Below are 27,428 nucleotides of genomic sequence, written 5' to 3'. Positions count from 1 at the left end.
TTATCTCTGATGTTGCTGACCAACAGATTTAAGTTTTAGATTACTAAACCAAATGAGAAGCAAAATATTTACAAAAATAATATGAGAACCAAATCCATCGATATCGCGATCGTTATCATATAAAAATCAAGTCAAAGGTGAAACGAAACCGAATAATTTTCAAATAAATGTAACATTTTTACACCTGATCTTGAACAAATATGATCTCGGCTTCTGCTGATGCGCGTTTTAACCTAAGCAACTCGATCAGCATGTTTAACCTTCCATCTGTCACATACACACTCGGGGTAATGCTTAGAACTTCAAGGACTGGCGAATTTCCAAGCAGAAACTCGATAAATCTCATCTCGTGAGGAACATCCGACATCTCTGTCATCTTCACTATCTTAAGCTGATTAAATGTGCAGTCACACGGACACTCGTTCTCCCAAAAATCCAAATCGGGTGCTTCTAATGCTGGTGATGAATTTGATGAACCCTAAATAAAAAAAAATAAAAAAAATACAACTCAGAGCAGTATGCTTAACATTAATGATAACAAAGTATACAAAACTCACGGAAATTTGAAGTTCTTGAAGATTAGGCGCGTTTAAAATCAAACGAAGAATCACCATTATTTCTTTCATGTCCTCAAAGCTTACTTGATACAACTCAATAACCTTTAGCTTTTGATATGTAATTTGTGTTTTCCCTAAGGTGTTACCTACACTCATATACTAAGAAACGAACAAAAAGTTAACGTATTACTCAACAAATTCAACGACCCGTGTTCAAAATAACATAAAGTCTAACCTTTGTAAAGTAAATGTGACCGATAAGTCTCTCAAGAGACGGTACACCACCAAGAAACTTGTCAAAGTTAAAACTTGAATTTTGACCAAAAAGGTCTGCAACATCATCGGCCGTATACATGGCAACAGATATAGCAACTAGCATAGGAGTATTCTCGAGACAGATATCTTTAAACTCACCTTCCAGTATCAAATATTTAAGGCTTGGAGCACGAATGGTGAGTTCCAAACTATCAAAATACGACAAAGTCAAACTTTCAAGAAGCGGACAGCACGCGATGAGATTCTCAACCGCTTCAGGAGCGATAAGAACTTGTTGAAGATTAAGATACTTCAAATTCATAAACCCTTTGAACGACAACGGTGGGTCCAACTCACATCTAACAAGCTCCAAACGAACCAACTTTCTACAAGCGAAAAGACAAGAAGGTGCTCTAAACCACTCACCATCAGCTAACTCAAGAACGAGTTCTTTAACATCTTTTCTCGATAAAAACAGTAGCCATTGATCCACATCAGGGGAGTTTTGCAAGTAGCCAGTAGACAGAGTGAATCTAAATATCGGTCCATCATGAAGAAAAAGAACACGAGTGACAAAGTTTACAAGATTGACCTCTGCAAGCGCTCTATCATGAGTGCATGATACACATTTATCATCAAACTCAAGGTGCGTAAGTGTAGCCCATTTGTACCTCCATTTGTTAGATAATATACACGTTCTTACAGCGTCTCGTAACGGCAACTTTGTGAGTATCGTCTCAATAATACTCTGAGGAAGATCGCTTATATAATCTTGTTCAGTATGCATTTTACCCCTTTACGACCTAAAATCAATGAAAAAGTCAAAATTAATCAGCCAATCGATTCATAAACATCAAATATGAAATTACGCAACAATGCCCGTATCTTCCAGAACAAATTCAAAGAGAAAGGTACATCATATCTAGGCCTGTAAACAAACCGAATGAACACGAAGTCAAGAACAATGGCATGTTCATGTTCATGTTCGTTCAGTCAACTTTAAACGAACACAAACACTAAATCGGACAAATATTTGTGTTCATGTTCGTTCGTTTAAAAAATGAACATGTTTGTGTTAGTTTAAAATCTAAACGAAAAGACGTAGATGAATACAAACAAAAATAAATTAACACAAATAAACAAAAAAATATAAAACCATTAAGTAGATGACTCATGCAGATAATATTTAGTTATTTTCTATTAGCATGTAAACAGACATAAAAAACTAAACATAAACGAAAATTACAAACCGAGGTGCACAAACCGGTTTAAAACTCAAAACCGATTTGGGTTGAAACCGATTCAGTTTGGTCAACAAAAGTCAAGACCGGTTGACGATCCGTTTCGGTTCGGGTCGAAACCGGTTTCTTGACAAGATTACGATCGGTTTCGGGTTTTGGCCGGTTTCGCTTCGGTTAACCAGTTTGAAACCGGTTTTGGTGGAGAAATTTACAACCCGGTTCCGAACCTATGGTTTCAATCGGTTCCAAACCGGTTTCTGCACAATCAATTTCAAACCGGTTCGATTACGGTTCGATATTCTAGCAGGTTCGGTTAGCCAGGTTATTTTCCCACCTCTACTTCCTGCTGATCAGAGTAAAAAGTCAACCTAAAAAGTCAAACTTTTGACTCAAGATTAACAAACTGAACCATAAAATTGATTTATAAATTTTAACCCATCAATTGTTTGTCAAAGAAAACATGAAATAACTAATCAATGTACGTAAATGTTAATGAAATCAAACATATACATACAGATAGATTCGTACAATTAAAGAAAACCGTAACCCTAATAATTAAGAAAACAACCCACAAAATTGGGACAAAACTGAAACAATTAGGGGTTAATTACCTCAATGAATTAGATGATATGATTAAGTAACTAAACATGAATGCGACTGAATTTTGTTAATTGTGATTCAACTGAAAGAATTTGGGGACAATAAACGAACGGAAGTGGTGATCAAAGGCGAATCGTAATAATAATGTAATAATAATAAGAATATGAATGAATTAGAATTAGAGATTAATAATAATAATAATAATAATACTATAAAATGGTACCTGTAAGCGATTAAGACTGATGATCGTCCACGCCACGGTGACGGTGGTTGTTAAGAGTGACAATGACGGAGACGGTGGAAGGAAAAAATGTGGATAATAATTTTATTATATTCACGTTTTCATTTTCAGTTGGCCCATACCCGTTGGGTCCAAAGCCTTTATCATTTCTAGTCCACAAAATACCCGGTTTTAGTTTCTACTATCTATCCATATCTGACTCGTGGGTATGACCTGGTTTGTACACGCACCTCTACAACTTAGAGGTGAGAAACCGGGCTTTTTTAGGAACCGGTTTCGGGTTTGGTAAACAAAAGTCAAGAGTCGGATCGGCTAGGAACCAGTTCTGGGTACGGCTGGGTAGAGGCGGAAACGGTTCTGAAAGATCCGGGTCATTTCCAGGTGCAGGGAGAAACTGAAACCTGGTTCATACCCGTGGGTCGGGTAGAACTGGGTCCGATTCTGGGTCGGGTACACCAGATAGGATCCAGAACCGGGTTTTATGCTCACATGAGGGGTGTTCTTCGGTTTTTTTTTGTCAGGTTTCGGGTTTTTCGGGTCGGGTTTTTATAAGTGGAAATATAAACCGAAAACCAAACCATTCTAGTTTTGGGTTTTACGGTTTTCGTGTTTATTGGGTTGGGTTAGATCAGGCCGGTTTGATTCGGGTTTCGGGTTGAGTGAAGGTTGTGAAAGGGCTGAAATGCTTTACAAAAAAGGCGGGTTTTGTTGGTCATCATAGTGTACAATGCCACAAGTGCAGCTTGTTGTTAGCTTACCCAGCAGCGAAGCTTGAACAAAAATGTCGGAGGTGACCGGACTCAAAACATATAAACAAATTCATAAACTCGGTTGCCGAGCTCAAAATTTTCGTTACATATAAAAAATTTGGACGAAAACATATAAATTTACACTACTGGGAAAAAAAAGAGCGGACCACAATACTAGCTTCCCCCTTAAGCTTATATGCCTCTATATTGTAATTGGAATTCTTATGAATGAATATTTTACGTAAGAAAGAAACCATGAAAGTTTAAGCCCATGTGTCGGATGAGCCAAGCATAGATGTACAAAACTGGATTTTGGGTCAAATTGGATTGGTTTTATAACAGGTATAGCCCATGTCATATTGATTTGAAAACTGCCTTATCAAAAGATAAATCCGGATTGGTTATGTTTTAATTGGTTTTAATTAATATATATTTATAACCAATTTCAAATTGATGTATTGAATCGAACCAGAACCGGTTTCAAATCAGTTATGGATTGAATCGGAAAACGTTTTAATGTTCTCTAAAGTTGAGCAGTAGACTGTATCATTAAGGCCTTAAAACACGGTTTAAGTCATGTTTAGACAAGTTCAAGTTTGAGTGTAAGTTTGAGTTTAAATTCTACACCATTATTGATAAAAATACAACATTTTTTTCCAGATAGATATATGATTACATAATAACTACTGTAAATCATATAACTAGTATAAATTCAACTTTTAGTTGATGTTATAATTTTTATTGCCAATATTTCTTGTAGTATCAAATGATTGAATGTTTTATTTGAGCTTTTGAGAAAATGATGTAACAAAAATATCATTTAAAGCTTCGTTTCATAGGTTTTGTATTTCCTAATGAACCTTGATGCTTCATAATCGAGCTGGCCATATCTAATACCATACCCGCAAAAATTTATAAAAATAATCTCATGCCCATTCCCGTACCCGAACACATGTCACCAATCACCATGCATATGTGATTGCTTCATAAATCTGCTCCAATGATTCAGTATGATCGTCTGACATGGTGGACCAGACTTGTTCCACACTTACATTTCTTTGATGATTAACTTTGTGAAATCATCATGATTTAATCAGTTTCACATGTGAAATAATATATTAAACAAGAACTTTAAACGAAAACGAGCCTTTAGAATATAAATGGGATTTTGGAATCCTATGAAAGGATTTTGTTGAATAATAAGATATTGACAACTAGATTTGCATGGCTTTAACAAATAACTTCGGTCCCAATTTGGATATCATAAACACACTTTAAGTTGAAGGTAAAGGCATTATAAAATTAATGCGTTTGGGGCATCAGTGCCTTTTAGGCTCCGTTTGTGATTTTCAAACTCAGTTTGTGCCTTTTAAACTCCATTTGTGCCTTATAAGCTTCGTTTGTGCCTTTTGGGCTCCGTCTGTGCCGTTGACGCTCCGTTTGTGCCTTTTAGACTATTTTATGCCTTCGTGCTCCGTTTGTGCATTTGAAGCTCTATTTGTGCCTTTTGAGCTCTTTTATGCATTTTGTGTTCCGTTTGTGCCTTTTGGGCTCCCTTTGTGCCTTTTAGGCTTCTTTGTGTCATTTGGTCTCATATGTGCCTCGTTTGTGCCTTTTAAGCTCCGTTTGTGCCTTTTGGTCTCATTTGTGCCTTTTAAGATCTGTTTGTGCCTTTTATTCTTCGTTTGTGCCTTTGAAGCTCTATTTGTGCCTTTTGAGCTCTTTTATGCATTTTGTGCTCCATTTGTGGCTCCCTTTGTGCATTTTAGGCTTCTTTGTGTCATTTGGTCTCATTTGTGCCTTTTGTGCCCCGTCTGTGCCTTTTGGTCTCATTTGTGTCTTTTAAGCTCTGTTTGTGCCTTTTGAACTCCGTTTGTGCCTTTTAAGCTCTGTTTGTGCCTTTTATGCTCCGTTTGCGCCTTTGAAGCTCTGTTTGTGCCTTTTGAGCTCTGTTATGCATTTTGTGCTCTGTTTGTGCCTTTTGGGCTCTCCTTGTGCCTTTTAGGCTTCTTTGTGTTATTTGGTCTCATTTGTGTCTTTTAAGCTCCGTTTGTTCCTTTTGGTCTCATTTGTGCCTTTTAAGCTCTGTTTGTGCATTTTGAACTCTTTATGTTTTTTGGGATTGGGGAATTGATCTTAACTCACATAATCGTCTGCCAAGTTTCTTTTTGAATATCTAAAAGATAAAAATTTATTAAGGCCTGAGTGAAGCCCTACCATTATTGATGCAAGGTTGAGCTTGACGACTTAAACTTATTGAAGACTCGAAATTTACGCATAACCATAATCTTGAAAAGTTTCTGATTTGAAAGCCAGTTTTAGTTTAAATACCTTGATAAAAGTTCAACTGGTTGCATTTCTAATCATATGTATAGTAATACTTGCAATTATGTGGGCAAAAGTGAAATTGCACTAATTTTGACGTTATTTTACTAATCTTGTGAATAAAACGTTAAAAGTGGCAGAAGGTTAATCAGGCATCATGTGGTGGCGTTGATAGCCGAAAAACAATGGTACATGCACCAATCGGCGGTGTCTCGTCGTTGTTAATGAAAAATATATACGTTTTTATAACATAAAGCTACTAAATATGCTTATGATTACCCCAAAATTAACAAGAATTCAAGTATCAAATTTAATAAGGAACTTATAAAAAATTACTTTTATTTTAGTATTACAATTTAAAAACATTATTTCTTCAAATGAGCCCCCTATTGCTGGTGGTCTCATGCATCATACAAACAACACAAATTCAAATTATAAACATTACACAACACATCTTTATGTGTTCACAAACCTACAATTCTTCCTAACTTCACCATTAACATAAGTCTCAGGATTTGTAATATTTCCTAGTTTCACCATCGACTCCGAAAACTGTTGAAAAAAAGCTATAGGATCTTCTGCATACTTCTTGACAAGTTTACTTGTTTGGACTCCAAGAAAGCTTGAATATAGCTCTTGATCAGAGTTAAGAAGACCTTCTCCTCTAAGAAGTATGTGGTAATACGTGTTGTCGAAAAGATTAGGTGTAACATAGTCCATTGGGGATTCGTTATCGTCTCCACCTCCTGCAGCCGGGCATGTTGATTTTAAGGTCTTGAGGTTTGACTCCGCGATATTGTTCATAGTTGAAGTTATTTGATAGTCTCCGTAGATTCTTGCTCGGTAGTTTGTACAACGCGCCATCCCGATTGTGTGAGCACCTTAGACAATAATGGATCATTTCATAATGTTATGAATAAGCACACATTTAGTGTTAAATATATATTTTTGTCACAATATTTGTTAAAACTTTTATGATACAGTTTTGAAAGTGATTATGTTATGTGATAATAAAAAAATAATAATTAATAACATGTTTAAGCGTATACTGCACACCTCTTAACTCGTACCTATATATGTTTATTATTTTGATTTCTTTGTTTAGTCTTAATTAAACCCATTTATACAAAAACAATATTGATGACACTAAAAGCACGGAAAAAGTTGTTAGATTTACGTTTATAAAATTTTCTCTTACCGGAAAGTGCCACCATGTCGGTTACCGAGAGGCTTTGATACATAAACTTGGCAATGATGGATAAAAGTCCATCATTTGCACCGGGAATATTCGATTCCACCAGGGAAAAGCTAGCGGTTTTCGAGTCTTTTCTTCCAACTGGGACATCCCAATAAGGTCCACCAACCTATATATGTACCCAAAGTAACATAAACAATATCATAAAAATAAGCAAATGTTAATGCTAGAATATTACAAGCATATACCAACTTACCAACACAGTTGAATCTCTTGCAGCAATTGTAAGAGCATCAGCACATGAAACTGTGTTAGGACATTCGGATTCAAGTTTGTTTTTTATTCTATCGATAATTTCGAAACCTTTCAAAGCATTCGAGTTAGTGGGAGCATTCTTTTCTCCTTGTAAAGTGTATGTATCATCAAGCAACACTGATCCATCACAACCCTACATCAAATCAATAACAATTAAAAAAAAAACTCTTTTTGATGGAGGTGTTCACAGTCTGGTTTTGACGGTATTCAAGTCAAACCGTTAGTAATGGTTTGGGCTTAAGGCCTTATAATAAAAAAATATGCATTAATTCAAGACGAACGAAATTATGAAACTATATAATGTTCCAACATTTAAATCTTTTAACCGGACCCGTGTATTGTATTTTTAAGCAAAGTGCGACCATGCATATTCTAAAAGCTCGCGTAAAATATAAAAAGTTAAAAAAGCCCTTAATCTTATGGTCAAGTTCGGTTTTTTCAAACCGTTTTTGAATATAACCATAAACCAAACCTTTGGATATGGTTTGCAAATTTCTAACCCGACCAAATTGAAAAATAAAAAAAAAACAACCATGAAACCAAACCTATGACCGATTTTGGACTGTTTCACAGCAACACACCTGGATGAAGCAATCATGGAAATGTAACCGTAGGATAAAAGCGGCATTTCTGAGATCAGACAGCACAGCACACTCCATTTCTTTCCTAACAATGGCTTCTACATTCGGGCAAGAAGATCGGTAGTAATCTAAAGTTAATGGTTGGTCAGTTGCATGCAAAAATTTGAGGCAACATATGATGTAACATGAAAGAAATATCAAGATGGTTGATATGATTTGCATTGTGCTTGTGTGTGTGTACTTAAATCTAAATGGTTAGGACTAAGGCTATATATTGGTGGTAATACGTTGCTTTTGTATGTGAAAATATGTTTTTAGTCAAGAGAGGATGTAACCACTCTTGGTTTGGTTGGTGGGCATTCTTTAACCAAAAGTTTCAAGTTGTGTGTCATAATTAATTTGATTATATGAAATTTTTTCTTTTACTATTTCAACTATTTTGGCTCAAAAAGTCGAAATGAAATAGGCGAGCGAGTGCGTGTTACACGAGTTTGTACTTGGTCCCAGATGACGCGTTTGTATACTTTGTTAAGTGTTTGTATGCTACGACTTCTGGTTTGGTTTGGGTCTCGCATGTGGTTAAGAGGCTAGAGTAGTTTAGGTTATGGGTGATTAATTTTAATGGCCTTGACTAAAGGTAATTAGAATGAAAAAACTAAGATTATGTCATCCTCCTAAAGGGTAATTTAGACAAGATTAATAGTTAATATCATGTCATTAACACCTATTACAAAAGGATAAAAACTCATTTCCTTGTATGTAAACTTTGATTATAACCTATAAGGGACTATGAGGTGGTAGGTATAGACTCCCTTTCATCGGTTTCTTGTCGTACCTCTTAAAGGTCATATGTCTAGCACAAGTTGTGATTTATCTGATCTCATTGAATAACATGGTATTGACGGTTCCCGTGAATTTTCTGGTCATGGGCTCTCATGGTTTAAAAGAAAAAACTTTTGATCACATTTAAAGGTAAAACATAAATTTTAAAAAAAAAATTTGGAGACAATTATAGAAGTAAAATAATAAATAGTTTGCTTATGAGAAAAAGAAATATTGGCTTCTCTTGTACAGTTGAACACATCTTAACACAAGTTACCATAGAAGCAAGAAAGGACCTGTGTAGTGTATACACTTCACATGTACCAACTCATAAAACAATGAACCACAAGTTTAAACAAACCAACTCACATTTAGCTTCCAACTCAACCCAACTCAAAACGCGTAAAATGATTCAAAATTCGGCCCGTTCATTCATTTAGTACACACATTACATGGAAGAAAGCACAAACAGTCTACTCAGTTTCTATAATAAAAAAAAGTATCAAAGCTTGAACTCATATTCATGTATATAATTCGGAATCAAGCCAATAACATCACCAAGCCATCAGATTCGGGCCACTAGACAAAGAGTCATGTTTATATTCATCATCTAGCAACGAAATCGTCTCATTATGACAACCACCTTCAACAGGTACGATTAATGCAACCGACGCAACCCTTAAAGCAAACCACATGGATCATTCTATTGCTTGGAGGGTTTATATTTCTTTGAACTAAAGAATTAGTTGCGATATCTGGCCGTGAATACACATTAATATTGAGCTAATAAGAAATGTTTGTCTCAAATACCTTCACGGCTAAATGTATATTGTTTAACCAAAAAATGCTAATGAGCTCAAATAAAACTACTTTTACATAATGGACTGAAGAATTTAAAACCAATTATATAAACAGAAAGTACCAAATCCAAGCATGAACCAATTACAACGTCTTACGAACCGGAAATTTAATGTTACATGAATGAAGTTGATCCACCAATGTTCCTTGATGATAACAAGTCAGGTGAAAACAAGAACACAAAACTATCAACAAACTAAAAAAACACCATCAATCGTATGTGAACCAGGACGAAAGTTGACTTTCTATAGCAGTTTTAACTCGCTATCTATATAAGTCTGTTCATTAACACAAAACTATGCAGGAACTCAATTTGGACATTTTGTTTAAGACGATATGACAAAAAATCTCATCCCACCTGTAAATGAAAACAAAATTATAAAAACGCGTCCTTTTTTATATAATCTTGAAAAGTTAAAAATGAATATTTGCATTACCTTAAACAAAATTGAAACGAGAGATCAATCTTCGTGTTCTTTATCACTATCACTATCTGAATCTGCAAACACGTCAAGAACGTATATTTCAAATTCTGATTTTCCTAATGAGCGTATTTTAAAATAAATAAAGATTAACGAAATGTAAAGTTGTAAGTAAAACATTTAACTCACCGGAACGAACATCGTCACTGAGTTTGCCTCTATCTTGAATTTGTTTAACGAGCATGCGGTACATTAGCACCCACCAATACACGTGAAGAACAAGCAAACAGTAAAGAAGCGTGTTGAATATGTAATAGTAGAGTGGGCCCTCCTTAATATGCTTCTCCTTATCCAAAGTCATAACTACTTCATAACTGAAATTTTCAAAAGAGAAAAAAAGATATAATATTATTCACAAACACGCGTTTATTACAAAACTGAGTAGAGAACTATGAGAACCAGATAATATTTTCTAACCTTGTACTCCACAATATCCAAAACGGATAATAAATAAGGCGAAGCACCACCCACGATATTACAATCACGACAAATGAAAAGCTTGCTAGTGCTTCCGCACGGGCTGTATTTAGACATCTTGCTGACTTCAAGAAACACATCACTTGCATCATGAAGCGCTAGAATAACCGAACCAGCACGAGCAAACCTACACAAAATATAGAAAAAAGTTAATATAAATATATAATCATCTTAACTTTCTATACAAGGAAAAAAACGTATAAAAACCTGCATATATAAGACATCGCGATGAGAATCGCGGTTGCAACATGATGGCCCATTGACACACCGAAATCCGATCTTCTTGTTTCCCAAAATATCAAAGCAAAGATGGAATACGTGTAGAATCCACCCGTGTACATGTATAGACCTTTCAATTTTAACCTGGAAATATGTTAATGAAGATTATTAGTATTAATATTATTATTGTTGAGTATTTATTGTGTAGGATAGAAGACGGATTACTTCATTTGTTGGTCTGGCCATCTCTGTTCACCGGGACCTAACCAAGAGTTGTTAGTGTTCGTGAACCACGGTTCGTTGTAAGTTACAGCTAAGGCTAATACTTCTGCTGAAAGATAATAAATGCATTTCCAAGCGGATTCTTTAAATTTTCTTATCTTCTTGTTTCTGTCATCGGTTTCAACATCCAGCTTCTGGTGGTCCTTGTCAAATATTAACCACCTACCTACATGCTGCAACATGTCACTCGATTGTCAACATAAATTCTAGTTATTAAATATCTATATCTACTCTAATAAATGAGTATCTTGGGTGCCACGTGGCTATAAGAACTTATAGAAACCGGGCCCGTGGACTCGATACTAAAACCCTAAATACTACTACATACCGAAAAAAATGTTTTAGCGCTCTTTTCCCTTCACTTTTTTCCAATTAAATGAAAAATATATTTCTATCTTTTTTAAATAAATGACAAATAATTAAGATTCATAGTCAAATCTTCCAATCATCCCGCTTAATTGATGTTTCCACACCTCACCAGAATCCCGTGTAACATTTATCCAAAAAAACACTTGAATAACATAACATCTATTCAACCCGTGTAATACACAGGTTTCCAACCTAGACAGTTAATATGTTGCATCCCGGATTTCTTTAAATAAATTAAAGTAATAAAGCACATATTTTTCCCTTCCAAATCCAGCATCAAATCATGCCCGGGCTCACGAACCACTCCCATCATTTAATGCGCTAAACATAATCGAATAAATTTTCAAATCTTTAAAGGCCATCCATGATAATTAAACACAACTCCTCAAAGCAATGTTATAAAGGGATTCACATGCCTCATGTACTTCTGAGTCAAAATTAGTTACAATCAGAAAACATGCAGCTTCTGGTTGTACATAAAGCTTATTTAGTTGTACATTGAACAAATATTCTCTTATCATGTTTACATCAAAACCACTGAATCTGACTGCAATATAGTACATCAACATTCTAGAATACCATAAATCAATCTAATTTATTCCAAGAAACCTAGAAATCTGCTAATTAATAACCAAAACATTCAAACTAATTCAACAACAAAACACATAAATTAAAGAAATTGTATCAAACCCAGATCAAATTTCAACCCAATTACTAATTAAACCTGAAAGCTTCAAACTTTACCTCAAAAAAACTACTAATTAATAACCAGAAAATTTAAACTAATTCAATAACAAAACATATTAATTCAAGAAACTAATTCAAACCCAGATCAAATTTCAACCTAGTTACTAATCAAACCCAAAAGCTTCAGACTTTATCTAAAAAATCTGCTAATTAATAATCAGTGCATAAAACTAATTCAACAACCAAACACATTAAATCAAGAAACTGATTGAAACCCAGATCAAATTTCAACCCACTAATCAAACCCAAGTGCTAATTAAACCCAAAAGCTTCAAACTTTACCTCAAAATCTGCTAATTAATAACCAGAACATTCACACTAATTCAATAACAAAACACATTAATTCAAGAAACTGACTGAAACCCAGATCAAATTTCAACCCAATAATCAAACCCAAGTGCTAATTAAACCCAAAGCTTCAAATTTTACCTCAAAAATCTGCTAATAAATAATCAGCACATTCAAACTAATTCAATAACTAAACACATTAATTCAAGAAACTGACTGAAACCCAGATCAATAATCAAACCCTGTTACTAATTAAACCCAAAAGCTTCAAACTTTACCTCAAAAATTAGCTAATTAACAATCAGAGCACTCACACTAATTCAACAACAAAACACATTAATTCAAGAAACTGAATGAAACCCAGATCAAATTTCAACCCAATTACTAATTAAACCCAAAAGCTTAAAACTTTATTACCTCAAAAACGAACCGATCAAGAAAAAATCGAACAGTTGGGAAGAAGATAGCGAAGACAGGAAGAGCTGCAAAATCCGCATACGTTGGGAAGGATTCTTGCTCAAAATCGATTGAATTTAGAGCTTCGATTAAACCCATGTGGAACTGATTGATTGATTAATCTGCAGTTGGAGTGAATTTGTGATTCCGATTGAATTTAGAGTTTCAAATTGGTCCTTGTACTTGTTTATTTTGCATTTATGACTACTTTAAATGATCAGTTTTTCGGTTTTTCCCTTTCTGGGGTTGTGTTCGACTGTCCGTGTGGTGTACATATATCGGTGTGGTTTTGGACTAAAAACTACACCAAAACCCAAATTTTGGGTTTTCGGATTTTTTTAAAAAGTTTGTGATCTTGTATTTTAAGGTTTTATGTTTGGATTCAGTTTAATTTTTGGTTGAATAAAATGTTGGTAAAAAATAATGAATTTAGACCTAATTTTTTTTGTTAATTAATAATTAAATGATCATTATACATTTGGGTCGGTGCAGTTTTGGATTTAAGGTGAACCAAAATCGAAATGTTGGGTTTTTTAAAAACTATTCGGTTTTGATTTTTTCGGTTTTCTATTTGGGGTTTGGTACATTTCTATTTTCTTGATTTTGTCATTTGGTCTTGAAAATTTGAGCAGAAAAATTTTTGGGGAAAAAATAATATAATTGGGTTTGGAATTTTTTTTTCGTTAGTTATAATATATTGATTATTATATATTTGGATTACAAATATTTGGATCAGACGGTTATAAATTACTTAAGTCTTAAAAAAAACCTATATGTTTAGTTTGGTTTTTCGGTTTTTGTTTTCGGCTTTTGTGTTAACATAAAACCAAGCCGGCAGTTTTTGTTTTGGTTTGATTATATCGGTTTGTTTTGTCAGTTTAGGATCGGATTTCCCGGTTTCATGCAGACCCGTTGGTACAGGTAGAATTGCACAAGGTACAACTTGTTTGTAACATTTTGAAGTCTAATTTAATTAATGTAAGATGATTGAATGCCACGTTAGGTTCCTTATTAAAATGAAGATCCACATGGGAAAATAATATATAGGATAGCCTATTTATGATTATTAAAATAGAACAGATGAATGTGATAACAATTTAATAATTGAAGTTAATAAAGTTTGAGTTGGTTTTATGGTTGAGAAAAGGTTTATACAACATTAGTGAAAATAGCAATGAAACTTGGTTGCTAATTAATTAGTTGATGCTTTCTCTATTATTAGTTATAGTTTTTTTACTTTTTTATACATCTTATGATGTAGCACGTGTATATATATAATAATATAAATTCTTAAAAGTTGCCTAGAGATCTCAAATTTTTTAATATTATTAAACTTAATATTTGGCTGTAAATTACTTAAAGTCATGTCATGTAAACTATATACCAAATGTTACACATTATACAACAAATCTTACACCTTGGAAACTTTTTCACTGCTTGGATTCTCAACAAATATGGATCACATCGAAGTCTCAGAAACAATAAATAAGCGCCTCTTCGATGCATTCTTTAAATCCTCTTGTCAGATTCGCTTTCTCGATTGAAATACTTCTCAGTTCATAGTAACAGTCGCGAACAATTTCATAAAACAGTCGAATTAATCTACAAAAATCTCAAAAACCCATCAAGCCCGTTCCTATATTACCCGATGTTGGCATTGGCATTGGCTTTGGCGTTGGCTTTGGTGTTTGCTTTGGCAGTCTCATTCCTTCAATCACCGGTCCATCAATGTCAATCACAACAGCATCCGAGGTTATAAACGTCTTTGCAACCGATGCAGCATGTTCTATACAACATCGTACCACTTTTGTTGGGTCTATAATTCCAACAGACATCAAATCTTCATACTGGTTTCTTGCAGCATTAAACCCATATCTAATATCATCATTCGATAAAACCTAAAACCAATTAAAAAAACTTGTAAATATTTGAAAAATAGTTATAACATAGGGATGGCAATATGGCATACCGCATACCTTCTCTATAACAACACTACCGTTGACACCTGCGTTTTTGGCTATCTGCCTTGCGGGATATTCCAATGCTCTTTTGAATATTTCGGCTCCTATCTTAATATTTATATAAAAAAGTTTATTAAGTAACAGTAACAAAATGTTAAAATGTAAAGATGTTTGTGAGATTAGAGATTACCTTCTGTTCCTCATTATCCATAAGTTTTTTAATTTCGTCTATTTTTAAAGATAGCCTTAAAAGACAACAACCGCCACCAACTACCACGCCTTCCTCAATAGCAGCCTTGATAAATATAAAAAATGTGAAAGGTTTAAGATCAGGAAAAGAAAGTCAGCACGTTAACAGTCAATAGTCAACCTACCTTAGTAGCATTAACTGCGTCTTCCATCCTTAATTGTTTATCCTTCAATTCAACTTGTGTTTGAGCTCCAACCTAATCACAGTTTTATAAAATTTCAACTGTAAAATTGCAAAAAATGAAGAAATATTATAAAATTTTTAGTGCATCAAGCTTACTTTAATTATGGCAATTCCTCCTGATAACCGAGCGATACGTTCGTTAAGAATTTTCTTTTGGAAATTTTCTTCAGTATTCTGCAAAATAGATTGACTTTTGGCTTTTAAAGTCAACTTAAAACTTTCAAAATATTTGCATAATTAAAGCATGCACCTCAACGAGCCTTTGAATTTGATTGACTCGTTTCTTGACAGCGGCTTGAGTGGTCCCGTCAGTAACTATTAATGTCAAGTCTTTAGTTATTACAACCTTAATAGCGGTTCCAAACATATCCTCTTTGACCCGGTCAAGGGTCAAACCCGCATCATCCCTGACCACCATCCCTACAAAAACTCAAAAACCATATCAGATCCCATCCATCATTAGCCAGCATTAGTCAACATTTGACTTACCTCCGGTCAAAATAGCGATATCGTCTAAATAATGGCTCTTGCGGTCACCAAAGGCGGGTGCTTTAATGGCTGCTGCCTTTATTATCCCTTTAAGTTTATTTCTAATTATTGGAGCCAAAGCTTCCTTCTCGATACCCTCTGCAATTATCACAATCGGATAATTTCCTTTGACCACAATGTCCAATATTTTATATATCTCCTTCGGGTTTGTAATTATTTTGTCAACCAAAAGTAGCTGCAAGTCAAAGTATACTTTTTGAGGTCAAAAACATCATTTTTTTCAAACCTTCTAACAAATGCAATCAGTACTTTTTGAAGCCAACATTACTCCATGTCTCCATGACCATGTGACCTCAAGTTAAAGTATACTACTCTTTCATAATCAAAAAACCTTACCTTGCAATCTTGAAATTCTGCTTTCATGGTTCTTCGATCGGTAAAATATTTAGACAAATAACCGCGATCAAATTGCATCCCCTCAACAATCTGTAAATTATTCTCGGCAGAATTTCCTTTCTCAATTGTGATAACACCGTGCCTTCCTACTCTTTGAAACGCTTCAGAAATCATGCTCCCGACTTCAAGATCATTACCTGCACTGATTGCAGCAACATTTGAAAGCTCATGATCCTCAACCTACAAAATACAATTAAAGTTTTTTGTGTTGTTTTTAAAACTTAATAACATTCATATGTAGTTATTACTTATTAGTTATTACCTCTCTAGACATTAACTTGAGTTCTAAAACTAGAGCGTCTGCAGTTCTCTGAATCCCTCGTGACACCTGTATAGGATTAACGCCTGCTGCAATAACCTTTATAATATCAAAAGTTTAGTACAAGTTTCAATCTCTCTAACGTCTGTTAAGTTAATAACTTTATCATTATTACTGTTATTATTATTATCTTTTTTTACCTTCACGCCTTCTGCAATGAGGCCATGTGCAAGCATGATAGACGTGGATGAACCATCACCAGCTAAATCGTTCGTTTTGGCACCCGCTTGTCTCACTAATTTCACACCAACGTTCTCGAGAGGGTCCTCAAGTTGAATCTGAATAAAACATTAACTAAGACATAATATGTTAAAATATTCACTTACTGCTTCTATTCAATGCAACTAAAATCATAAAAAGTTATTACAAAACTAACAGAGGCATATCAACAAACAATTGTTGGGCAACTCACAGAAACATTTACAAAACCGAACATTATGAACTACTTAACCACTAACCATATAGATGCATTTAGGGCTGTAAATGAACCGAACATTTGGCGAACTGTTCGTGAACTGTCCAGCAGGAAGTTCATTAATGTTCATTCCTATAATAAATGAACTAACATGAACAAGCAATTTCGTCCGACTAACTAAAAAAAACAAACATGAACAGAGGCCATGCTCGTTCAATTGCGTTCGTGAACGTTCGATAACGTGTTCGTATATATCCGTTTACGTTTGTTTGTTCACTAAAGGTTTTTAACACTTTTTAATGACATATAAGCAAAATTATTAACTATAAAACAAAAATATATAAAATTAACATATGAACATGAATGTTAAAAAAACACCATTTTTAACTAGCACAAATTTAGAAGCTGGACAGAACCGTCGACAAAGACCATTCTCGGTTAGCCAAATCAAATAAAACACTGTTCGTGATCATTTGTGTTCGTGAACCGTCCCGAACAAGTTCATTTCCTTAACGAACGAACACGAACAAGAAATTCCGTTGGGTTGGCTGTTTCCTAACCATTTCCAGCCCAATGCATTGTTCATTAAAATCTTGAAAAGTTTGACAAAACTAACAGAAGCATTTCAACAAACACTTGGTGGGCAAACCTCTTTAAGCACAGTTTCACCATCATTTACAATCTTGGGTGGACCATACTTGTTTTGCAGCACCACATTTCTACCCTTGGGACCTAACGTCACTCCAATTAGTTCAGCCACTTTGGTCACCCCTGCCTAATTAAACCCAAATTGTAAACCCAACTCAATAAGAATGATTAGATAGTAATAATAATATTAATAGTGGAAAGAAATGTGACTGACCAGAAGCTTGGTGGTGGTTGAACCATCGTGATTGAAGTGGATATGTTTAGCCATGGATGTAATTGAAATTGGGTTATGATATCTTTTATAGGTGTTATGGTTTCTGATAGATATTGGAGGGGTTATTGACAGAGATGAAGCCATGTTTGAATTTGTGAAGAATGTGAGATGGATAATGTATAAGCATAATAATATTATTAATAACAATTAATATTGGATTTTAATAATCTCTATTGAATGGTATTAGCTGATAATAATGGGTGCTGTTAAACGTACCCTTATACCATTTTTACTAAATATACTCTCCTAAACTTATTACATCAATTATTATTAGCTCTTAACATTATTTATATACATATTAGTCCCTACAACATTTTTTTTTCACTTGATAATCTCCACTACATATATTAAATTAAAAAATATCAAGTATTAGTATTAATTTATTTTTTTAGTATTAATATTGTAAATATTTATAATATCTTTTTTTGAATTTTAATAGTATATATATTTATAATATCCTTATTTTACCTCTTTATCTTTTACAAAGTAAACCCAAAACTCTAAACCCTAAACCCGAAAACCTAAACCCAGTCCCTGCCATGTAGCTCAGTTGGTTAAGGGGGGCGTAAGACTTGGAACAATAACCTAGAGGTCGTGGGTTCGAAACCGATCCTAAGCGCTAATCGTCTTGCCGCTAAGTGAGGCTGATTTACCTCTCACGTGATGGGCCTGGGACGGTCTGGCGTGGGCTGGTTTACGTGTCCGGAACAACACGTTTTGGAACAATAAACCCTAAACCCGAACCCTAAACCCTAAACCCGAACCCTAAATCCGAAACCCAAACCATAAACCCGAAAACCTAAACCCTAAAACCGGAACCCTAAACCTAAAACCCGAAATCTTAAAAAGAAAACGCAACTTGTAAAAAAATAATCTAAAATCCTTAATTTTGTGCTAATTTGTTAATTATATAATTTTAAAAGGTAATATGAAAGTTGGTTTTTCCAGGGAGGGGGGGGGGGTATGACAAGCAACCAGGGGGGTATGTTTAGCCTGGCGATCCCAAATTCAAAAAAGTTGGCCCTCAATGGTCCTCCGTTAAATATGACTTAACGGCGTTATAGTTTTTTCTGAATTTAAAACCTATGTTTTAGGGTTTTTGATCGTTAGGAGGATACGAGTCGATTGGTGTAAAACTTAGTTCGAAACAGTCCTTCAAAATGACGATGCAATGCTTCAATTCGGGTGTTTGAACTTACAATTAACCAAAATCAAGTCGTTTAGATAATTGTTTGGAGCTAAGTTTTATATCATTCGACTCGTATCTTCCTTCCGATTAATAGCCCTAAAAAGTTAGTTTGAAATTCGGAAAAAAGTATACGTCGTTAAGTCCTTTTTAACGGGGGTACCATTGGGGGCCAACTTTTTTGAATTTGGGACCGCCAGTGACAATAAAATGAATAGGGATTATTATCGGCAAATACCATTTAATAATGATTATTAAAATCCAATATTCCTAATAATAATAATAATAATATCTTGATGGAAGTTGCTCTTGACGCCAATAAAAAGACTGTGCTTCTTAGTGGGCCTTTGGTTTTTAAGGTTTTTGTTGAGATGTGGCCCAACCCGTGAACCGGCTAGCAACTTGCAACCTGCTCTTAGAGATGTTAAAAAAACCAGAGCCCGGGTTTTTAATACTCGACTCTACCGGTAGGATACGGAAAGTGTATGCATTTTAGTACCCGGAAACGAACCTGATTTGTACCCAGTAATACCCGAAAACAGAACTGGTTCCATAGCCGAAACCGGGTTTTTCATATAACCGAAACCGGGTTTTCAAACGAAAAATATCTGAAAGGTACCAGAAAAATACCCCAAAAAAGTGCAGCCCCTTAAAAAACCATATCTATACCCGAAAATATGGTTTTTTTAAACACCCGAAAAATGGTATTCAAATATCCGGTTTAGAATACCCGGTTGTATACTCGACCCGAACCCGAAACATAGAGTATGGTTTTTGGAGACAATATCAAACCCGAACCCGATTCCATACCTGGAACCGGGAATTAGAAAATATCAATTTGTGCACCTCTACCGACTCTGGTTGGTCAACAAAGTCAAAAGTTGATCGATTTTCCTGGGCAGGGTCAGGTCCAAGTTTTGACCGGGTAGAGGTGGGACTGGTTCAGGTGGGTCTGGTTCGATTCAAGGTCTGGATACGATTTCTCTGAGAAACTGAAACATGGTTCGTACTCATAAGTTTGGTATACCTTGCCCAATATCAAGTAGGGTTCGAAACGAGGTTTTATGCCCACCTCTACGCATGCTAGATTGCGATTTGTTTATGAGGTAGGACTCTGAAGACATAATCAGGGGCCGATCTTTGTGTGGGCCAGGCCTCGGCCCACTCAGCTTTTATGCTAAGTAGTTTGATTTTTTCAAAATAATAATAATAATAATTTATATGTATTAAGTCTAGTCCATCCAAACTATGGTTTAAAATCCTCTGTCCTATCCATATTATGTGTTCAAGATCCTTCACTAGACATAGTGATGTCAAGAGCAAATAACTAAAACCGAATTTATATACGTATACATTGCCCCTAAAACATAATGAGATGAAGAAATCATAACCAATACATTTAAGCTAGTTGTGACCTTGTGATTAGTATATTCTATCTTTTTTTGTGTCGATGGATGGGACTAATATATTTTATCTAATAATTTAATTGAGGTTAAGATAAACAAGAATTTCAAATGTGTCATTTGCGTATTGGAACGGTGAATTACAAGAAATATATGCATTGAATATGGTTTCGGAATACCCCAACACCACCTAGCAAAAGCAAAAACATAATGCATATTCTTAAAACTAACAACTTTTTTTTTGTTTCTTTAATTGAATTTAACCATTTAAAAATCCCAGGACATCTTTTTAATGCTTTTTTTTATGTGATTACCTCCTTATCTATTATTTATTTGATATACTAGGTTAGTTACCCGTGTAGCACACGAGTTAGAATAAATAATTTTTCTTAAATAATAACATAACGTGAAATAAAAAAAAATGTATCACATATATAAAGATATATTATACTTAAAAAAAATTACACATTACGCAATGTGAAAATAAAAAATTGTTAGAAAATTCATAAATCATAAATTATTTCTTTATTATTTTCTATATCAAAACTTAGTTGTAAATGAAAACTTTTTTAAACCAACTCGTGGACCAAAACTTATTATAATCTTAAACTGTTTTGACATGAACAATGTTTGATACTTTAATCGGTTAAATAAACTCACCCGTTTCGTATTGGTTACTTATAAAAATCTAATATTAATAACTAATGCAATACATTTCATATTAAACAAATTAACATATTTATGATGGTATTAATTCTTTTAAATTAGGTGGAATTATTAAAAATGAAAAATGAAATATTAAAAAGAGAAATGTAGTTAATACGAGATAGATGAGAGAAAAATTTGTAAGGATCAACATAGTTAAGTTAATATGAGAGAGATGAGGGAAAACTATTGGATTAAAACCGTAGATTTCAACAAACCATATGGACGAAAACCGCAGTTCACTCAATAATAATAGATTGAAAAAAAAGAATAAAATATAAAACTATTAATAAGAAAAAGAAATATATATTTAACATGAGAGAAATGGGAAAATTTTGTAAGGATCACTAATGTGTAATGGCATATGGCATCAAGACCCGTGTAAAACACGAGTTAAAATAAATAAATTTGTTTAGATAATAACATAATGTAAATATGTTCAAATGATATGATGATATAATATATGGTAGAATAAATTACATATTACACAATATGGAAATAAAAAGTTGTTGAAAATTCACAATATCTCTAAATATTTTTTATATACAATATTTGTAATTTTAACCTACATATCAAAATTAGTAGTTTCGTTTTGTTTTTTATTTCAACTTTAAATAATGAACACACATAACCTACCATGCGTTAAAATATGTTGTCTCAAAAACAAATCAAAGCATTTATAGTGATTGACTTCAGCTTTTATTAATCTTCATTGCAAAACAAACGTAAAGTTAAAATTTCTTTATTTGAAATTAATCATTTTATCTAAATTAACGTGAGAATTTGTTATTTATAAAAGCTTAATATTAATAACTAACACGACATATTTATATAAAACTAAATAATATATTAAAATTTTAAATTAAAAAATGATTATAAGAAAGAGAAAATAATTGATTAAGAAGGAAAAAAAGTTAAATATAAAATTATTAATAAAAATGGAAATATATTTAATAAGAGAGAGATGGGAAAATTTTGTAAGAATGTATTTGTGTGATGCCATGTGGCGTTATAAACTTTTATTTATTATATAGTATAGATTTACTTTCATAAACTCATTGGTTTGATATTAACAAACGATTAACAGGAATCACAACACATGTAAACCACCAGTATATATTTATATGAACCATATTGATCCAATTAAGGTTAAGATAAACAAGAAACTATATAAGTTTCAAACGTGTCATTTGTACACTGGCTAGTAAGTTACAATATATGCATTGAACATGGTTCCAACTTCCAAACACACCACCTAACAAAAGTAATACATCATGCATATTCTTTATCAAAAAATAGTATTTCTTCAATAATAATCATAAAAGCACAAGCATGAAGCAACACTACTTGTTAAAGCAAAGTGGAGGAATCAAAAGTCTTCGACGCAACGTTAGATCTACAGGACGACTGAACCCTGAAACGAGCACAACCATGACCATAACCATAACCATCATCGTCGTCATGAAGATCTCCTAAAGTGGTATATGTGTTATCAAGTTGAGCTTCACTAACCAACTTCTTTAGCTCTAAACATTCTTTCTTTAACTTATCATTTTCTTCAACAACTTTTTCATGTGACTCCAAGAACCGCTTAAGTTTAACCACGAGCCCATGGTTCTCGTTCCTGAGACGGTCCACTAGGGTGCATAGCTCTTCTAGCTGCCTTTGTTTCCTCACCCTTGACCTCCTAGCCGACTCACGGTTAGATATCATCCTCCTATGCTTTTCCTCGTTGATGATCATGTGATCCTCGTCGGTTTCATTTGAAGTACTTGAGTTGTTACATGGAGAGAAATTAAAAATGGGTGTTTGAGGATGACAATGATCGTACATAATGTTTGAATTAAGTTCGATAATCGAAGAGATGTTGGATTCGAAAGAAGTGAAGTTTGGAAGGAAGTTAGAGGCAAAATCTTCATATTTTGGAACTAGGTTGTAATAGGCTTCCATAATTTTATTTGAACCTCAAAACAGTTTCTTGAAGAGGTAATAAGTTTGAGGTGTAGAGAACTGATAACGTATGGAGGGTTTTATAGGACTAGGAGCAAAAGTGAATTGTAGTACGGTCTTATGAAAGTCAATGTCTATTTCATTTCATCCATCAAACATAAATGATAATTAAAAAACATTTATTTTCATTATTTTGCCATTTGGTAGAAACAAGTCAACAAGAAGCAAGTTTCATTAGCGGATTGTGTTTGGGTTAATCTGTTTATTTAATTAAACGGATTGTGTTTGGAATGACATGTTTAACTCATTTCCATGCTATTTATAATTTTGCTCGGGCTAAATATGATAAATTGCATACAAAGTACTATTAAATGTTTGAAATGTCTAAAATATGTAAATAGTACGATTAAATAAATCTTTAAAGATAGTTTCATATTTTGTAGCATAGATTTATAAATAATGGCATTAAAATATATATCGTAAAGTGAAGGTTCACTTTTCACGTTAAAAAACTATTAGAATGAAGTATTACAAAATAAATATACAAACTAAAAATTCCGGGTATATGGTTATGGTTATATACGGTTTCAGGTAATCGGGTTGGGCATCACAATTCTTGTACCCATGATTTTTTTTTTCTGAATCCCATACCCAAATACTCGTCCCGGATGTTTCGGGTATTCTCATCGAGCTCAGTTTTTTATGTCATTCGTATGTGTAGTTAAACAAGATATGCACACTTATTCGTCTAAGCCTTGAGACGTTGATGTTCATGGACGGGCCCACTATATAGCGTGTTTTTTATTTGTAACGTATAATATGTTTTTTATACCAACCTTGAATTTTTTAAACTTAGAAAAACAGCAAACTAAAAATGTTGCCTTTGAAAAACAACGCGAGAGAAAAAACAACATTCCGTTTTGAGTTTAAAGTAGTTTAGTTATTCTTTCTATATGAATATTATATTGAACATTACCTTTCATGCATTGTTATGATTTTCTCAAATTTTCGAAATTTCATTGTAACTCTTAGTTTTAAGAACGGTAACAATTTATCACTTCTTTTCGAAATTTCATTGTAACTCTTAGTTTTAAGAACGGTAACAATTTATCACTTCTATGTGATATGGCCCCATCCAAACCAAAAATCCGGACATTAAGTTAACAAACATACGGGTATCTAAGAAAACTTACATCAGTAGGAAAAAAAAAGTCATAGGTCTGTCACTACATGTGTTAACAGTTTTTACAAAACATTAATAAATTATTAGTATCATTATTAATATGAGAATGGATATATACATTTAGTGGATGGATTAAGTTAATTCACACACACTAACTTTCACTCCAAATTTACTTAATCTCTAATGCGGTTAAATTATCCTAGCAACACGTCATTCTTCACAAATAATCAACAAAAATATCAACATAGTGGATAACATCAATTCATGGTGAAGATATATTTTTCTATGCATCTCTCTTTGACATCATTTTAAATGCTCTTACTTTCTTCGATTAAACATAACTTATATTTTATTAATGAGTGTTGATCTTTTGTTTCAAATGGGAAAACTATTCCATATACCTTTGACACATGTTTATAATTATTAATTACAATTCTTTTGTTGAGCAATTAGTTGGAGAAAACTTAAAGTATTCAATAACCTAGGAAATAAGATATAATCATATAAGGTCCACAGAGTTATGAAAGTATAGTGTAAATAATTACAAGGTTGGTTACTAGAGCGATTATGATTTATGCATAAAATATTGTGAATTAAGGGTCTAAATGTTTTTAACAAAAGAAAATATATGTTCCCGGATCCAGTCGAATTCAGGCTTGAACTTAAAATAAAGCCCAAGTGCTATAAAAGGAACACGCCAGAGAAGGAACACACCCAGGCGCACATATGAACGGATACATCCAAGAAGCTACGCATGGGGGGGGGGGGGGGGGAGTCAGGACTACCGTCCGTGTACAAGAGTTGTGTAAAAAAAAAGCAACAACATGGAAGCGCCACCGATACAACAAATACGTGTGGGACAAGGTTTAAGGAGGAAATAATACTGAGCAGTGGGCATCGCAAACATCATCCACGATCTCCACTATGGCAGCTGAAGAAGGGACATACAAGGTATTCCTTCAACTCGTGGCCCAACAAGTTTTCCACAACACTCTACATGTCTCGCTATAAATAGGAAACTCAACCAGACGGTAAAGCATTCTGCTCTTACTCTCTCTAGCAATATACCATCTCTTTGTGCTTTACACACTTGTATGCATGGAGAGATCACCATGAAGGCGATGATGGCTCTTTTCTGAGCAGGAAACGTCTCTCCCTTCTAACCATCACCACATGATTGGTTTCCTTGCATCTTTGTATTTGAAGATCTCAGTACATCGCTTCCTTGATTTCAAGATTCTCAGCTAACAACACAATGTGGAAACACCCATTTAACCCCGGTTAAATTCGAATTTCTTCAATATATACTATGTTAGTTAACCGTGCAACACACATGTGAAAAATATAGAAAACTTCAAATATATATGAACATTATAACCTTATAAATTATAAGGTATTACATAATGAATATTAAAATGAATTGGTAATTGCATGGTTTGATATTAAAATTACAGCTCTAACGTCGTTATTATTGAAATCAAAACAACATATAAAAAAAACTAAGTAAAATCATTTAAAGCGTTAATAAGACATAACATATTTTCTAAAATACATACATTAGTACTAATAATTTGTATTTATATTTTAAAAGAAATTAAAAACGAAAGGTTATGAATCTATACCTATTAAGGAAAAAGGAAGGTTAGTATCAATTCAATGTAGTTAAGTTAGTAAGCTACAAGCATTTTAAAAGCAAAATAGTGAGTTTGATTTCCACTAACAACATATTTTTCCTTTTCATTCGATTTACAACTGTAAAAAATAAAACAATTTTAATTAAACTGAATGTGGACAATTGGTCTTCTTTTAACACTAGATAGTTAGATATTGAGATTTTAAGAGTTAAATCTGTACCACAAGAGTATGTTATGGTTTTAATATATGCGGAAGAACTGAGATGAAATATATGTCTTACTTTTGAGATTAATATAATATATGTAATGTGGTCTCTTTATGTAATTTATGATTGTTAACTGTGATTTGGATTATTGTCATTGTGAGTGGATTTTGAACGGACAAGAATTGAGATGCATGACCCAGTAAGGGTAGAATGTTATACAGAATTTACTTGTACAGGAACTGGTAATAATTGTTTTAGTTTTAGAGTTATAAATATTCATATCTAGAGTTTTGTAATGTAACAGTTTAAGCAATGAATACATATTTAAGTCCTTGGCCAGGGGCGAACACGAAGAGTGGATCGGATAAGTGACCCACACTTAGTTCGAACGTTATATGTTACGTATAACATAAAAATGACACTAAACGTGTGTTACTAGTTACATGTCCGACTAGAGCAAACCTATCCATGCATGCCTTATAGTTGGAGTTTATCTTAGTTGATGATTTCTTTGAAAATACTGCAAGAAACTAGTTGGTACCTATATTAAGATTAAAATCACCTTTCAACTTTGTAATAAAACCTTATCTCCTTTTACACCTAAAGTCAATAAGCATGTGTTCATTAATAATAAAATCCCAACCACTCTCATCAAAAGCTGTTTGGTAGTCTCTTAACACTAATTAACAGACTACCTCTTAATGATTTATAGTCTTCTTAATAGTTAAGAGGTAACATTTAATTTGAATGGTTAAAGAGATAGTAATTAAGAGGTAGACTCATAACACCCCCGAAAGAAGAACCGACGCAACAAACTATTCGTATTACATCGATTGGATCAAGCAAACCACCAGATGCAGGGCGGCACATTACAAGTCACTATCAATGATGGAGGTCCATATTACAACGAACTAATATGAGGAAAGCGACATGAAGTGGCCCCAATAGAGACCACTATCTATGAAGCCATGGTTGATGCGACCAATATGTATATATGTACTAAGTGATAACTATGTTTAGTTTATTTAAATTACTCTCGTTATTCACTTATTCTCTTTTATACTTGATTTAATTTTTTGGTGAAGTATGTATTACAAGCTATAATCA

General features: G+C 33.6%; 3 protein-coding genes and 2 pseudogenes across 5 annotated transcripts; all 5 read right to left on the bottom strand.

The window, feature by feature from the left end:
* Window positions 1–93: 93 nt before the first annotated feature.
* On the bottom strand, window positions 94–2,941 carry LOC143631072 (F-box/FBD/LRR-repeat protein At1g13570-like). Its single transcript, XM_077099925.1, has 4 exons — window positions 2,877–2,941; window positions 793–1,615; window positions 558–716; window positions 94–478 (listed from the first exon to the last, which is right to left on the bottom strand). Exons 2-4 carry the CDS (start codon window positions 1,597–1,599, stop codon window positions 179–181), a joined length of 1,266 nt encoding a protein of 421 aa, XP_076956040.1. The 5' UTR covers window positions 1,600–1,615; window positions 2,877–2,941; the 3' UTR covers window positions 94–178.
* Window positions 2,942–6,424: 3,483 nt separating this feature from the next.
* LOC143631073 (peroxidase 11-like) lies at window positions 6,425–8,287 on the bottom strand. The gene is made up of 4 exons (XM_077099926.1): window positions 8,060–8,287; window positions 7,420–7,611; window positions 7,167–7,332; window positions 6,425–6,849 (listed from the first exon to the last, which is right to left on the bottom strand). The coding sequence occupies exons 1-4, from the start codon at window positions 8,279–8,281 to the stop codon at window positions 6,425–6,427; spliced, it is 1,005 nt and encodes a 334-aa protein (XP_076956041.1). The 5' UTR covers window positions 8,282–8,287.
* A 1,396-nt stretch (window positions 8,288–9,683) lies between these two features.
* LOC143631074 (ceramide synthase 1 LOH3-like) lies at window positions 9,684–13,202 on the bottom strand (annotated as a pseudogene). Its single transcript, XR_013153288.1, has 7 exons — window positions 13,021–13,202; window positions 11,143–11,372; window positions 10,906–11,061; window positions 10,639–10,825; window positions 10,351–10,535; window positions 10,177–10,238; window positions 9,684–10,097 (listed from the first exon to the last, which is right to left on the bottom strand). The product of XR_013153288.1 is annotated as a ceramide synthase 1 LOH3-like (transcript).
* Window positions 13,203–14,540: 1,338 nt separating this feature from the next.
* On the bottom strand, window positions 14,541–18,171 carry LOC143631021 (chaperonin 60 subunit beta 4, chloroplastic-like). Of its 2 annotated transcripts, none has more exons than XM_077099885.1 (12): window positions 17,995–18,171; window positions 17,782–17,907; window positions 16,858–16,995; window positions 16,661–16,756; window positions 16,339–16,578; window positions 15,943–16,177; window positions 15,704–15,873; window positions 15,550–15,627; window positions 15,395–15,466; window positions 15,211–15,315; window positions 15,036–15,128; window positions 14,541–14,957 (listed from the first exon to the last, which is right to left on the bottom strand). In XM_077099885.1, the coding sequence occupies exons 1-12, from the start codon at window positions 18,136–18,138 to the stop codon at window positions 14,673–14,675; spliced, it is 1,782 nt and encodes a 593-aa protein (XP_076956000.1). In that variant the 5' UTR covers window positions 18,139–18,171; the 3' UTR covers window positions 14,541–14,672. The 2 variants fall into 2 exon arrangements, with proteins under 2 accessions (XP_076956000.1, XP_076956001.1); XM_077099886.1 differs by having other exon boundaries at window positions 14,779–14,957; window positions 15,036–15,124.
* Window positions 18,172–22,434: 4,263 nt separating this feature from the next.
* Window positions 22,435–23,468, bottom strand: LOC143631020 (basic leucine zipper 43 pseudogene; annotated as a pseudogene).
* Window positions 23,469–27,428: the final 3,960 nt, after the last annotated feature.

This window comes from Bidens hawaiensis, unplaced genomic scaffold, assembly GCF_021521415.1.
Source record: "Bidens hawaiensis isolate Kalapana, Puna unplaced genomic scaffold, B.hawaiensis_p1.1 tig00005935_1, whole genome shotgun sequence".
Lineage (NCBI taxonomy): Eukaryota > Viridiplantae > Streptophyta > Magnoliopsida > Asterales > Asteraceae > Bidens > Bidens hawaiensis.
This window is presented reverse-complemented; position numbering and strand designations above follow the sequence as displayed.

Coding starts and splice junctions, on each gene's coding strand:
- LOC143631021 (XM_077099885.1), bottom strand. CDS start 18,138: ATGGCTTCATCTCTGTCAATAACCCCTCCAATATCTATCAGAAACCAT. Junction 16,757..16,857: donor TCATTGCAGAAGGCGTGAAG/GTAAAAAAAGAT, acceptor GATATTATAAAG/GTTATTGCAGCAGGCGTTAA. Junction 15,316..15,394: donor ACGCAGTTAATGCTACTAAG/GTAGGTTGACTA, acceptor ATATTTATCAAG/GCTGCTATTGAGGAAGGCGT.
- LOC143631073 (XM_077099926.1), bottom strand. CDS start 8,281: ATGCAAATCATATCAACCATCTTGATATTTCTTTCATGTTACATCATA. Junction 7,333..7,419: donor CAAGAGATTCAACTGTGTTG/GTAAGTTGGTAT, acceptor GTACATATATAG/GTTGGTGGACCTTATTGGGA. Junction 6,850..7,166: donor CGACATGGTGGCACTTTCCG/GTAAGAGAAAAT, acceptor TTATTGTCTAAG/GTGCTCACACAATCGGGATG.
- LOC143631072 (XM_077099925.1), bottom strand. CDS start 1,599: ATGCATACTGAACAAGATTATATAAGCGATCTTCCTCAGAGTATTATT. Junction 717..792: donor GTCACATTTACTTTACAAAG/GTTAGACTTTAT, acceptor TTCGTTTCTTAG/TATATGAGTGTAGGTAACAC. Junction 479..557: donor TTCAAGAACTTCAAATTTCC/GTGAGTTTTGTA, acceptor TTTTTTATTTAG/GGTTCATCAAATTCATCACC.